Source organism: Furipterus horrens, unplaced genomic scaffold (genome assembly GCF_987537825.1).
Source record: "Furipterus horrens unplaced genomic scaffold, mFurHor1.1.pri manual_scaffold_3, whole genome shotgun sequence".
Classification (NCBI taxonomy): domain Eukaryota; kingdom Metazoa; phylum Chordata; class Mammalia; order Chiroptera; family Furipteridae; genus Furipterus; species Furipterus horrens.
Genome location: NW_028327173.1, coordinates 33081664 through 33097601, shown reverse-complemented (window position 1 = coordinate 33097601; position 15938 = coordinate 33081664). Strand labels below are relative to the sequence as shown.

The 15938-nt window shown below is 34.5% G+C and overlaps 1 protein-coding gene across 4 annotated transcripts in view; it reads left to right on the top strand.

Moving 5' to 3' along the window:
* Nucleotides 1-14923, top strand: part of SPATA6 (spermatogenesis associated 6) — an 87991-nt gene extending 73068 nt beyond the window's left edge. For all 4 annotated transcript variants that reach the window (XM_090271621.1, XM_090271619.1, XM_090271620.1 and 1 more), the window contains exons 12-13: nt 7924-8015; nt 14732-14923. In XM_090271621.1, the coding sequence (XP_090127747.1) occupies nt 7924-8015; nt 14732-14912 (273 nt within the window). In that variant the 3' untranslated portion in view covers nt 14913-14923. The remainder of the gene's footprint in view (nt 1-7923; nt 8016-14731) is intronic.
* The last annotated feature ends 1015 nt before the right edge of the window (nt 14924-15938 follow it).

Sequence of the window (15938 nt, the reverse complement as noted above, 5' to 3'; positions counted from 1 at the left end):
ATCTACCTCTTTTATGTATATCTATTTTTTCATGCCTTTTTAATTCTAAATATATTAAACACAAACTTTGTTTGTATTGTAATTTTTATTCATTTTAACCTAATATTTACCCTTTCTAATATTCTTTATTCTTTCTGGATTTTCATGTTCCCATCTAGATTCTAGGAAATTTTTTCTTCTGCTTGAAGAATCCCCTGTGATACTTATTTTCACGTCATTTTCCAGGCTGTGAGTTCTGTTTTGGTTTGTTGAAAACATCGTGGTTTAATTTTATGTAATATGGTTTAATTGGATATATATTTCTAGATTGGCAGCTCCCTTTTTTGGCATGTTAAAGGGGCCATTCCATTGTCGCAATTCTGGCTTCTTTTTTGTCTGTTGAAAACTCAGCGTTATCCCTTTGAAATATGTGCGGTTTTTCCCATTCTCTGTGTTCAGCAATCTTACTATTATATACCTAGATGTGGTTTTCTTGGGTAATTCTATGTTAAGTTTTTAGAGCTTCTCAAACCTGAAAGTTATCTTTTATCAGTTTTGGAAAAGCAGTAGCCATTCTTTCTTTAAATATTGCTTCTGCCCTAATATCTCTTTACTCTCCCTCTGGAACTCCCCATTACACTTCCATAATATCTTTAGGGTGTATTTCATATGTATTTTATATTTATTTTCGTATTTTTAATTTTTTTTTTGAAGTTTGGACGTTTTCTTTTGAAATGTCTCTTAGGTTGCTAACCCTATCTTCTGCTTCCTTTACATTGCTGTTAAAGCTATTTGAAAGTTTTTGAAAGATATAACTTAAAAAGACATAAACTACCAAAACCAACTCAAGAAGAAATAATTTCAGTAATTGTATATATATAAAAGAAATTGAATTTGAAGTTAAGAATCTTCCATAAAAGGAAATACTAGGTCCAGATGGCCTCTTTCATGAATCCTACAAAACCTTTAAGGAAAATATAATATCAGTCATGGATTCTTGAAAATTGAAGGAAAATTTACCAGGTTATTTTATGAGGTCAACATTTACCCTATTATCAAAACCAGACGACTACATTACAAAAAAGAAAAATATAGACTCACCTAACACCCTCATGAACATGTGTGCAAAAGTCCTCAACAGCAATATTACCAAATCAAATCTAGCAGTTTATAAATATGAAGATATGTCATAATCAAGTGGACTCATTCCAGAAATGCAAAGTAAATTCATCCTATTAGCAGAATAAGAAAAAATGTATTTCTTCTCTGTGTCTTTTCAGTGGACACAGAAAAAAGTATCCCCAAAAAATTAACTCCATTTATGGGTAGTCTTAGTAAAGTTGAGATATAAGAGAATTTTTGCAACTTAATAAAGAGCATCCTTTTAAAACCTACAGCTAACATTGTACTCAATGGTGAAAGATCGAATGCTTTTCCCCTAAGCTTAGAAAGAAGGCAAGGATGACCCCTCTCACCGTTCCTTTAACATCATACCAGGAGTCTTAGATGATGCAGGAAGGTAAGAAAAAGAAGTGAAAGGCATGCAGGTTGGAAAGGAAGAAGAAGGAAAACTATTTGCAGAAGATATGATTTTTTTTTAGAAAATGCTAAAGGATCTACAGAACAATTCCTAAAACTAATAGTGAGTTTAGAAGGGCATAGTATACAAAGAAAGTCATTTTTCCCCTACATGCCAGCAATGAACAATTGAAATTTTAAATTAGAAAATCCATACCATGTGTAATAATAGCACCAGAAATTGAAGTGATTAGGTGTAATTCTAACTAAATATGTTCAGTATCTGCATTTTATGCACTACAAAATACTATTGAAAAACTCAAAAGACATAGATCTAAATGGAGAGATACAATACTATCGTCACAGATCAGAGGACTCACTATGAAGACGTCAGCAGTTTTCTCCATTTGATTTTGTTTCAGTGCAGACATAATAAAAACCACATTAGGCTTCTTAAATAGATGTTGAGGAGCTGATTCTAAAAAGTATATGGAATGGCAAAATAAAACCAAAACAAGTATGAAAAAAGAACAATAAAGTTGCAAGACCCACTATGTAGTTTTAACACTTAACTGTAAAACGCAGCAATGAAGATAGTGTGGTATTTGACTAAAATAGGGATACATATATCCAAAAAATAAAATAGATACCCCATAAATATGAGTATATCTACAAAAATATTGTCAGCTGATTTTTCACACAAGTGTATATATAGTCAATGAATGTAGACTTTGCATTTTTTGCCTTTGTTACACATGGTTCTAGATTTTTTTAAAAGTCTTTGACAGATAATTCAACATAGATCATAGTAGAAAATCTGTTTAGTTTATGTTTGGAAATAACTTTTAAGATATGATACAAAACACATATTCATAAAAGAAAAAATATTGATAGATTGAACTTCATTAATATTAAAAACTTTTGTGAAATACACTATTAAAAGAATAGAAAGAAAAGCCTCAGTCTGGATAAAAATATTTACAAAGCACATATATGATTAAGGACTTGTATCCAGAATTTACAAAACAAAAAATTGAAAAAAACAAACTTCAAACTCAGTAGTATAACAAAACTACCGAATTAAAAACGGTAAAACATCTGAACAGACCTTTTACCAAATCAACATAAAAAAAGATGTTCAATAGTCATTATAGAAATGCAGACTAAAACAATGATGTGATATTACTGCATCCCTTTCAGAATAGTTAAACAAAAAAGTATCTCAAAATTTACAGTAGCAGATGCTGTCAAGGATATGGAGCAATAGAAATTCTCATTCAAGACTGGTGGAAAAGCCCAGTGCTACAGCCACTTTGGAAGACAGTTTTATATGGGGCAAAATATACACATCAGATGACACAGCAATCCTACTCTTAGTTATTTACCCAAGTAAAATGAAAACAGGTTCACACAAAAGCCTGTACACAGAAGTTTATGGAAAATTTATTCATAATCACCCCACACTAGAATCTTAAGAGAACATTCAACTTACTGCCAGTTATGGGGAAGAAGAACCCCATCTTCCTTCATTAGCTTCGTTGTACTAATGACTTTTACTGAAAGAAAAATATTTGTTCATGGAAATTCTGAAAAGTTTCTTCTGGACTATATTATTTTAGGATACCTTCATTAAAAATAGACTAAATAGATATTAGCTGGAAGAGTTTGAGCCTAATTCTTTTATTTTATGATTGATGAGGAAAAGAGAGAGAGAGAGAGAGACATCAATTTGTTGTTCCACTTATTTATGCATTTATTGGTTGCTTCTTGTATGTGTTCTAACTGGGGTTGAACCCACAACTTTGGTGTATTGGGACAGCGCTCTAACCAGCTGCCTGCCCAGGGCCAACCCTAATTTTCATATAGGGGAATGATCTAATGACTTGGGATGAAAGTTTTGATTTCATAGTTCAGTTTATTTGCATTGCAGGAGGCAGTATAATGCAAATCAAGTTAGATGTGGACTTAAATTCTGACTCTGCCACTTAATAATTTGTATCTTTGGGAAAGTTCTTTAGTATATTAATTAATTTATTATTTAATTTTTCTGAATTTCAAAACCTTTGGTAAGGTTATTGAAGGCTTACATGATATTTATTTAAAAAGTACCTAGATACCTTGAAGGTGCTCAACAAACATTGATACTGTCCACCTTTTTTGTATTTACTTGTGGGCACATGGGAATGTTGATAAGGAGTAAGAGGTGAATCACTTCTCTGTGCCCTGGGAATGGATTTTCTGGGATTGACAAGACTGATACATCTCTTCAAATGTTTGCTTGACCCATAGTCAATAACATAATAAAATGTGATGTTTGTTGCCTCTTTGCTATAAAATAACCGGACCTTTAGAAAAAAAGACTATTTAAGGGCTCTTATAAGAGATGTATGTGTGTTGATTATATAGATAAAATTTCACAAAATAGAGCCTTAAAATTTAATGGGAATAAATATAAAGGTCATCTAGTTCTTTTTGTTCCTCAGGGCAAAATTCCCCTCCATGGAATCCTTGATCTAAACGGGTATCAATGCTCTTGATGAATAGTTTTAGTGATTGTAATCTTACTCCTTTTGAAGACAGCCATTCTGTTTTTAGAATGCTTTATTAATTAGAAAGTCTTCTTTATTTTGTCCTTTATTATGACTCCTAATAATTCTACCCTTTGACCATCCTGTCCATAGAGCTTCATAAATAAAGGAGCCTTATTCCATGTGTGCCCAGAAACCATGTCTTAGTCATCTTTCTTTCCTCAGAGTCTAGAATATTAACTGCCCGCCTCAAAATATGGGTTTTGTTTAATGAATAATTTAGGCTTAAATTTTTTAAAAAGTGCTTTTGTATGTTTTTTAGTATATGAACTTTTAAAATTTAGTCATTTTTTGCAATGTCAAAAATTAATTTTTCAATTGTATTGACAAAATTAAACAAGTATTGATTTCTCTTTATGACTTATGCAATCACTTATATAACTTAGAAATGAATTTTTAAATTTAATATTATTTACTTATTCTATTTAGTTCTTCTTGTAACATAATCTATTTCTTAAGATTGAAACCATTACATTTTTTAAAATTTCTTACACTTTTTTGTGATGTCTTTGTATTTACTACAACCAATTACATTTTCTGTGGTATTAATGGAATAAATGCTTCACTTTTGATTTATCAGATTGGACAAAAATAAGTAACATCTAGCTATATGCTATTTAAGAAAAAAGATTTAAAACCTAATGACAATGAAAGGTTGAAAATAAAAGGACAAATATAAGCCATCCAAACACTAAGTAAAAGAAAGCCATTGTAGCTATGTTAATAGTGAATGAAAAAAGTTAGCAGGGGAAAAGCATGAATAGAACTAAATGGAGTTACTTCATAGTGATAAAAGGTTTCAATTCACCTAGAAGCTTTAATAACTATAGATACATATTCACATGTTCTGTTATTTCTTAACTTGCTGTACTATTTACTGTTTACATTTTTTTAAACTAAATGCTCTCTTCCCAATTTCTTGCTATTGGCAAATTTTCTTTTTTTAAATATGGTTTATTGATTATGCTGTTACAGTTGTCCCAATTTCTTTCCCTTTGTTCCCCTCCACCCAGTGACATCCCTCCCTCCAGTTGTCCCCCCCTACTTAGTCCATGCCCATTGGTTGTGCATATAGTTCTTCTCAACATCTTCCTGTCTACTCCACTCCCTCCTACTACGCTTCTTAATTCCTGTACCACCTCCCTCCCTTTCCCCGCTTCCTCCTCCCTGCTGACCTTCCTGCATAACGTTCCCCATACCTATAATCCTTTTCCCACTCTTGTTGCCTACTTAATTTGCCTTTGTTTCGGTTCCCTAGCTTCTGTTGTTGGTTGTTGTGATACAGTTTTCATTTTAATGTTCATAGTTTTGATCCTCTTCCTCCAAAACAAGTCCCTTTAACATTTCTTATAACAGTGGTTTGGATCTGATGAACTCCTTCAGTTTTACTTTGTCCTGGAAGCCTTTCTCTGCCCTTCTATTCTGAATGAGTAATCATGGTTATAGGATTTTTGCTTTTCATTACTTTGAATATTTTTTGCCAGTCCCTTCTTGCCTGCAGAGTTTCTTTGAGAAATCAGCTGAGAGTCTTATTGGGACCCCTTTGTACACAATTCTCTTCTTCTCTCTTGCTGCTTTTAAGATTCTCTCTTTATCCTTAATTTTTGACATTTTGATTATAATGTGTCTTGGTTCTCCCTGGGTCCAGTTTTTTTGGAACTCTCTGTGCTTCCTGGACCTGTAAGTCTATTTTCTTCCCCAAGTTCAGGAAGTTCTGCCTCATTACTTTTTCACACACAATTTTTCAATTTCTAGTTCTTCTTCTTCACCTTCTGGCAATCCTATGATTTGGATGTTGACCCGCTTATAGCTGTTTGGTAAGTTTCTGAAGTTCATTTCAGCAGGACTAGCCTTCGTTTCTTCCCCATCTTGTTTAAGATCTGCTGTTAGGTCTGTAAGCATGTTTATAACCAAAGCTCTGAACTGTGCCTCAGAAAGATTTCCTATCTGCTGCTTCATTAGATTAGATATTTGCTGTCTGGTCAGCTGCATCACCAGGATCTCTATCATGATCTGTGCCATCCTGACCATTTTGTGTTTACCTTTGCTTCTTGGGCAGGGCTGTCACACCTCCTATGCTATAGGGGGCAGAGCCCCGTGCACTCCTCACAACCCGGCGACCTGTCTCACCACGCTGTGGCGTTTTCTGCGGAGGTGGGGGTCCAAGATGGATTCCTGCTGTTCACTCTCCACTGAGAGACCAGGAGCCTCCTCCTCCATCCCAACCCCTCTGGGCCTCACAGTCCAAGGCAATGAAGGTCTGCCTTCCCTGGCTTTGGAATAGCAAGCTGATGGGTCTGGTCTGCAGCCGGGGGTGCTCCCCAGGCGCTTCTTGCCTCCCCTTAAATACGGGTGTGTGCTTACCACTGTCCTGCCGCTGTCGCTGCTGCTGCTGTGGACAGCACAACTTGACCTCTCCTCCCCGGCTTCACCCCTCCTACCTCTCCGGACGAGCACCACTTCTTTATAACTTTATACGTTGGACTTCCATTATTTTCTGGAACTTCTGGTTATTTCTGGTTATGCGATAGTTTTATCCTTCTTAGTTGTGGAGGGAGATGGAGCGTGTCAGTCTAGGCCTCCATCTTGGCCAGAAGTCTCCTGTGTATTTTTGCTTCCATGTCTCAGGAACAGCTGTGGCTCCTATTTTGTTGTAAGGGGCGGAGCCTTAGGGATTCGTCAGTATAGGGCGACCTGTTTCACCACCTGTGGCGCTGGATGTGGGGGAGGGGTCTGAGAAGGAACAATGCCGCTTGCCCAGCACTTGCCCCTTTTCCAGGCACTTCTCCCACTTCTGCACTGGACTGGCGCCCCTCTAGCTGTTGCCTTGGCCATTGTTCCCAGAGTGGGTGGGTCTGCAGATGTTCTAGGTCCATGGGGGCCCTGTCTGGATCAGTATTTCTTCTTTATATCTTTGTTTGCTGGAGGCCAGTAGGTGAGAAAGATATTTGATACTAAATTATATGAAGTACCACAAATTAAGACCATAATTATTGTGAATGATATAGTTTGCAAAGCTATATTTTTAGAATGCTATTTCTTATGCTCTTGAATGTGTCTATTAGAAGAACAATCTGCCCATAGAAGGAAGAGTAACCACATATTTTAATTCCACATAACAATGTATAAGATATTACTACACATCTTATTACATATCTTAATACACAGAATCCATTCCCATTCATTCACTGATTGAAGAAATTTCTACTGGGTGTCCAGTCTTTGATAAGCAATATTAACAAAAATGTAATGAAACTATGTTAGTCTTATTGAACAGAATAATAAATTTTGGTCTACAGTAGTCCCTCTCTGTATCATGGTTCACTTATCACAGCCTCACTGTATCGCAGGTTTTTAAAAAATATTACATTTAATTATATATCACAGATTTTTCACTATATCGCGGGATTTTGCGGTACTGTGTATGTTTGTTGTTAAAGTTACATAGGTTTAAGAGTGTAGAATATGTTTAAGAACATAAGTAGTGTTTATAAAAGTGTGGAAAAGGTTAATAAGGGAGTGGGAAAGGTTAATAAGGGACTGGGAACGGTTTATAAGTGTGCAGGAAGGGTTTATAAAGCCTTAAAATATATATAAATACTAAAATAAATGTAAGGTTCCTACTTCGCAGATTTTTACCTATCGTGGGGAGTAGGGGGTGTCTAGAATGTAATACCCGTGACAAGTGAGGGAATGCTGTACTCTCTTGTTTCTTTCCTAAGACATGCAAACATTTAATTTAATTTCTTATAATAGGGGAGGAGAACAGCATTTCCCAAAGAGACATGAGTGTCATTATAATTATAAAATGAATGAGTGATAGTCTTTATTTTTTCAGGATGAGAGAGATCCAGAGAAAGAAGATGAACTAGAACTGAAAAGAGATCTTTTATGCAGAGACTGTGCCTATGACAGTGACCCTGAGTATAGGTATGAGCTTGCCTAACTCTGTGTAGTATAGAGATCATTCTCATAATTGATATAAAAATGACCTGCTTCTTAATCTGCTGGGTTTGTGGGAAATTTAGACTCAAATTAACAATTATTAATTAATTATTTGTTTATATTTAAAATATTTAACAATGTAAAATCCTATTAAAACATTTTAATGTTTGCATTAATGATTAAACTTTTCAATGAAAACAAATAGTCTCTTTGACTTCCCTGCAAATCCACATATCCAGGGCTTATTTCAGGCTATATGATATATCCATGCTAGCTGTCCTATGTCTTCCACCACCTTTGAGTATGAAGTTAATTAAGAAGAAACCTCTTATCAAGGAGTTATTAAGTGACCTTTCACTGCCAATACTTTGGGATTTGGGACCTGGATTGGAGAAAGAATCTACTACTACCCATACATACTTCCTTCTCAAATTTTAAGACATTTGCTATGGTAGCCTTGCCAGTTCTCAGGGCCCTGGGATGCTCTTTCCTCCTATTAGTACCTTCTATCTATATCTCAAATTTTGACAGTATTTCTGGCATCACTATCTTGTTTTGAGCATTAGTCCTAATTAAAGACCAGGCATGAGGTGATTCTTCATATAGATGGGAGTTGACCACAAAAAGAGAGAAGTAAGGATAAAAATAATCTGAAGTTCATGTTTAGAATATGACTTGGCCCTTTATGACTATTGCCCAAAATTTTAGCCACATTGTTCTCTTATGGAGTTAGCTGTTGATATAAACTGCTTTCTTGCTTATGCATACTTTTCAGGTTACTAACAGTAGAAATATGCTCAATATAAATGCTTTAATTATGAATTTATTTATAATAGAATCTCAAACTGAGTAATTTAAATTTTGGCTACTTATTTTTAAATAATACAAGATTGAGTATAGTTTTCATCTCCTCCTCATTTGTTACCATCTGATTAATTTCATGAATTTACTAAGATGTAATAAATAGCCAAAAAGCTATCGTTAGTATTAACAAACAGAAGAAAAAATCTAAATCATGTATAGACTTAAAATCTCTTGACTAAGAATAAGCCTTCATTTTTAAGTGAGAAAATATTGCTTAATTCTAATTTGAATTCATTGGATGTTGTGTAATTAACTCAAGTATCATAAAGTTCTTTTTAATTAAATATTTAAGATTTAATATTTTTAAGGTTTTTGTCTAGAGGGTATATTGATACTCAGAAAATTTGTGTTGTTGCATGTTTATGTGATTTTTCAAAGTGTAAAAATTGTAGCTTAGAGGTATAGAAAACTTTCTGATAATTAGAAAAGGAAAGTGTTGGTTTCATCTTTACTTTTTAAATGTGTATTCCTCTTTATTTAATACAACAAACTCATGTAACACATATGAAAGGAAAAAATACTCATGTAAAAGGCCCTTCACAAAGCATAGACAGGAACATCAGTGCTAAATCAAATAAGGCTCCTGCTTTAAAACAGGGTTTTCCTAGCTACATCGGGAATTTGATTGCTAGCTGCATCAGGTATTTGAGGAAGGTTGTTGCAAAAAAATAATAATAACAGAAAAGAAAGAAAATCCCTTCACTGAAGGAGCACATTCCTGGGTTACTTTCATCCTTCAGAACAAAAAAATGCTTTGATAATTAGACTAGCTTACTTAATATTGATGCCTGGTAGCCCCTTAAAGAACACCAGTGGGCAACCAGAATGGTTTTATGATTTTATGACACTCTCATAAACAAGTTGGCAGTTACGGTTTTGACTACATATTATTAGATAGATGACTGTTGATGATGACATAGAAGACTATTAGCAGCAACCCCAAGTTAGCTTTGGAAGCCATAATAAGTAGTATTTCATGATATTATGCTCAAACTGTAGTTGCTTTAGTGAAAACTGCCATTAGGAGTAAAAAATATGTTTTTTGTTTTATTTATTTATGAGACTACTCTGAAGTATTAAGGCTACACTCTATATTATGTCAGTTTTATGGCTAGTTTTTTTTTTTTTAACTTGAGGGATGGGAGAGAATTCAGAATAGAAAAATGAAAACAAATTGGATGTTCTCAATTGACATAATAATGATACTGAGTTTAACCTGCATTAGTGAAACCAGAGGAATGACTTAAAATACCAGTTTAACATACTACTTTTGAGTGAATAATTTTTGATGTTAAGGAGACTTTATTGTAAATTTAAAAATTTTATATTTATTTTTAATTGAATTTATTGGGTGACATTGGTTAATATAATTATATAGGTTTCAAGTGTACAGTTCTATAGTACATCATCTGCACAGGGTTCGCCCACCATCCCAAGCAAAGTGTCTCTCCATCCTCATTCCGCCTTTTAACACCTAGGACTTGAAACTGCCTAGTTCTCAGATATTATGCTGGCCTCAAGGTTCTTTTTTTGTCTTTTTTTCTTAATAGCATTGCCGTAATTAAATAGAAGGCTCCCTATTGAAATGGTGGGAGTATTAGTTGCTAAAAAAGGATGCACTGCATTCAGTAAACTAACAATATTATCCCTGCTTTAAAGATAACCATTTACTGAAAGGACAAAAAGCCCCTTTCAGGCCCACTTTACCAGAACTAGCCACCTCTCTTTCCTTGAGTCCATCAGCCATAATTAACTGTCATTGCTCTGATCCTGTAGTCTCAGGACTGGAGAGAGAACTGAAAAGCATCTCCCTCCCAGGTGTCTTAAAACCTGTATAGACAAGACATACCAGACTTGAGCTCCCAGACCCTGAACCCAGAGATAACAGCAGAACAAATTGAGGCCTGCACAGTCAGTCTGAAACCTCCTGATTTACAACTAATCATCATGACTACCCAGTCGCATCCTCTCCCCCTTTATCACCCAATAAAAACTTAAAGCCCCTACATTTCACTGCTGGTGTATCTCTTCACACCAGCCCCTTTCCCTCTTGGAAGGTGAATAAAACTTTGCTCTCTGCCAAAAATAAAAAATAAAAAATAATAACCATTTAATGGTATATAACATTGATGCAGTATTTTATAGAATGTAGTATGAACTTATAAATGCTTTGGCTGAATGAAAGCTGGAGATACTCAAGGTAAAACAGAGAAGTATAGTCTTTAAAAGCCTATTACTATAATAAGATTTTTCAATGTCATGTACACATTTTAAATTCATTAATATACCCAATAATGGAAAATCAGAATTGACTCATTATGTTAACAGTTCATTAATTAGAGAGCCACTGCTTCCATGTCTGGAAGTAATTATTGTTTTTAAGACTCTGATAATCTTTGTTTGCACCTACCTATTCATGGTCCATATTAGAACCCATTCTCTGTTTTGCAGTTCAGACTTCCAGGTGAACCAATTTACAAGTTCTCTCCAGAGGACCACAATGCTTTTTACTAAATTTATAAAGTTTGCAATTTTAAATAGAAATAAACTCCCTGCCAAATGTGCAAGATCTAAAAGCATTAGAATGTCTGTTTTGGCCATATTACCTTTCATTTGCAAAGCGGGTTCTATAAACAAGAAAGCTAAAAAGTTTTCTGAATTTTATTTATTAATTGCAATATACTGTGGTGGTATTTTAAGGCAGCTTTGAGACATGAAAAAAAAGTTATCTAATGAAACCAAAGCAGTAACAAACCTTTGCCTGATACTATAAATATAAATATAATAATTTATATAGGGATTAGGAATTTGGTTTACAACCTTGGACAAACCTGTACAATGATTTTTAATGTTACCTTTCTGATAGTTTGGTAATAGTATGTTAGAAATTCAAGTTTATCTTGAGTAAGTTTATTGTAGTAGAATTAGTCTGGTGACTTAACAAAATATAGAATTCAGACAAGGACATTATCTGGCCGTTAGAATGCAGTAAAGTTGATGATTGTGGACAATAGGGAGAGAGAAACAAACCTGTGTTTTGTGAAATATTAATTAGTGCATAGCTTGCTGCAAAACCACAAATAAGCAAGAGACAACCAAACACACACAATACGTGCAACTCCTAAAATAGTATGCAGAACAGAGGCCACTGCGGGGACTCATTCTGCTGGGTGTTTTTGCTTTCAGAGATTTGTGTGTGTGTTAGGGTTTGCTAATTGCAAAATTAACAGCAACAACAACAACAGCAACAAAAGAAAGGAAGAGAGAAAAAGAGGGAAAGAAAAAATTGTGTGATTTATTACTTGACTCGGGAAAGAACTGTTTCAAGTGACAACAGGAGTTAGGTTGGTGAGAAACGGTATGAAATAGATTATATTCAGTTGGCTAGACGATGTGTGGAGCAAAGCTAACAAAGGAAATGTCACTGTATCAAAGCACATTGAGACTTGGCTAAGGCCTTTAAGAAATTTTAAAGATTATGCTGATGTTATTAGAAATTGTTTTAATTACATCTATGACACTGAGGGGACAAGATAGAAGTAATGAGAATCATGTTTTAAAACACTTCTGTTAGCCCAGAAACTATATATTTTCAAAATTTTTTCAGGGTAAAAGAGATGGTACTGAGGGTAGGAGAGTTTGACAGGATCTGTAAGTAACGTGAGTGTGAGGTAGAATCCCATCTGAGCACAGCCATCGGGGAGTTGAGAGACCTGTTGTCATGGTTCATAGAAGTGAATTTTTTAAATATAATATAAGATGTGTCAAGTATAACAAAGGATATTTTAAGGTTTGCTTATACTAAATAATAACAATAAATAAAAATAAAAATGAATAGCCACTTACTTACCATCTAGCTTAAGAAATAGAACATTACCCATACCTGTGAAGCCCCCTTATGCCCCTAAGCAGTTGTTGCATCTCTTTCCATAGGGGTAATGGCTATGGTGACTTTGCCCTTAGTCATTTTTTCTTTAGTTATACCATACATGTATCTAGCTTTAATCGATAAATTATTTAATTTTCTTTGTTTTAAACTTTATATATATACATAAAAGCATATATATGTGTATATATATATGTATAAAGTGTATATACTGTAGCTGTATTGTTTGCAGTTGGATTTTTCCTCTCAATTGATTTTTTTAGTTTCATTCATGTTTGTAGTTATAGATAATTAATTTTCCCCATTGTATACTCGACCATTGTATGCATATACCCCAATTTTGATTTATCTGGTTTAATGTAAATAGATATTCAGGCTGCTTCTAGTTCTTAGTTCTGTTACAAGGAGTGTTATGATGAACATGTTTGTACATGGTACCCATGTGCAAGAATTTTGCTGGGGTATCTAACAGTTGAATTACTGATTGAAGTTGCATATTTAAGCTTACTGGTTCATGCCAAACAGTTTTTCAGAGTGAGTGTATAAATGTTTTCACTGCATCGTCACTGATACTTTGTCAAGCTCTAGAAATGATAATACAGACACTTCATGCCTTTTTTCCTGCTCACTTTTATTGTGTTCAGATGGTAACACTGACTTCAGGCCAAAAAAGAAATACATCTCTATACAACTCCAAGAGTTCCTGCTTCACAGTTGACGATAGAGGGAACATCAGGAGACTGATAAGTTAGGGAAGAAATTATTTGTTTTTGTGAAGAGAGAGTCCAAATATATGAAGAAAATATTTAAAGCATTTAATAGTCAGGACATATAGTTTTAGAAGGTGCAAACTTCATAATCTCTAACATGACTGAGAGGTCTTATCTATAACTAGTACTTAATTTATTGAAGTAGGTCAGTTATTTATTTAAAAATAAAATTAACAGTCTTTGAAGAAGTCAACATTTTATTTCTGATATAATAAGCCTAGAACTTAATGTTTGTGATAGTAAAATGATAACTTTGGTGTGTTTTTAAAAAGTACTGTGAAGCCTTTACAAAGAGTTGCCTTTTCTTCCCTATTCCTATTACAACTATTTCATAGCTTCCTATCTATTATTCTCTCTCTCTTTTTTTCTTTAAAACTCTAAAAATTACAGTGAATCCCTATCACTTCAAATGCACAGTCCTCTGGTTTTTTTCCTGTTTTCCAAAAGCAGCTCCTATTCAGTCTAACTTTCTCTTCCTCCATGAGGACGATAACATGCCACAGTAGAAATGGTTTTAGAGCCACAGACATGCTCTCCCTTTCTATTCTGCCCTTTACTAGCTGAGAAGCTTAGGAAATCACTTGACTTCGCTGAGTCTCAGTTTCCACAGTTTCAGAGGGTTGTAAGATTTGTTTGATAAATATATATAAATATATATAAAATACCTAGGAGTTCAATGTCTCATAATTTATAACTTATGTGAGCAAGTTAAGAACTGTACTACATACCTTACTTATATTCTCTTTGATTTTCCAAATAATACTGCAAAAATATAGTAAAGGAAGTTGAGACCCTGAACAATTAAATCAGTTGCTCAAGATATCTAGCCTATAAAGGATTGAATGAAGCTCAGTACCATGTCTGCCTGACTTTAGAAGCCAGACACTCTCATAACTGGCCAGACCACACTCCCTGTGCTCTGCATTTCCCACGTCCCACCTCTCTCTTTTCTCTGAATTCCAGTTGAACTCTGTGTCTCACACAATTTTCATGTTATTGTTTTGTAATTGTTTCATGCAAAGAGTATCACTCTTTGAAGGCACAGGCCTTATTGTCTCTTATTTCTCATGGTCTAAACAGAGAATGCACACCTATGAAGTACTCCATAAATATCTAATTTATATAGTACTGCCTTCCATCTAGTTTCACTATTGTTTTATCTTGTGTGTCCTTTTTTACAGCTCACTTCAGCGGCCACATGGCGCTGTCCATTCGGATGATGGTGAATACTGGTCTAACAGGGCAGCCTGTTCCAACGGAAAATCCCACCGACCCGTCTTTGAGAACAGCATGGACAAGCTGTACAGGAACTTATACAAAAAGGCCTGTGGTTCTGCTTCTCACACACAGGAAAGCTTCTGAGACTATGCATGATGAACTGTATGAATGTCCATGTCAACTTCTCAATGAAAACGTTTGACATGATCAATGTCTCTATTCCTTTTTTTTTTAACTAGGTGGCTCTAATTTAGTACATTGGTTAGACTTGAATAAGCTTATTACTTCAAATCATAAATTATCATAGGCAAGCCTTTTTTATCACAGAAAAGAGTGCTATGTTCCAAAAGTCAGAGGTCTGCCACAAAATCACAATGTCCACTGTGATTACAAGAAGGATATTGTCACATGTATGTCATATCACCATCTAAAAATCCAAGAGCAGATTCTTTCTAAAAATGTTCTGCCTCAGTCACCTTGTAATTTTCTTTTGATATATTTACCTGGTTATCTTGTCTGAGTAAGATTTAATTAATAGTAATTCCCTTTCCTGGTAATGAGCAAAAAGATATACTGTGGAGAAATGAACTTCCCAAGGGTGGAAAACCTGTTTTAACTGGTGTTTTCTACTTTTTCCTTCTTAGCTCATAAGATGTCATTTCCTTTCTAAAGTTATATAACTGTTCACTTCCTCTTCTCTAAAAGAACTTCCTAAGTTACCTGGAATGTACAACAATTATCTAAAATAGCAGAGGACATGCATGACTCCAAATGTCAATCACTCATTTTTAAAGATAGAATTCTTTACCTGATTTTCTTCTAGGGCCATATCTTTTGATGCAAACAGAATCAGAAAATAACCTTTGTTTGTAAGTGTGTAGAGGCTCAAAAAAAATTGGGTGGGGAATTACTTTGTAATTTACTCTATTTAGAGTTTTCATAGGCACCAATGGCCTAAGAAAGTAGTATCCTTACATTAAAGGATACTTGGAACCAAAAAGGAAGTAAAATATTATAGCAGTACTCTTTGTAGCAGGCACTGAAAAATCTGTTGGTTGATAAAATTAGCTCCTTCCCCAACCCCCAAGCACACACCTGTGAGTGCAGTGACACTTTGAAGATATATATCAAGGTTCTTGAATTCTAGGAACTCACCCTGATGACTGATGG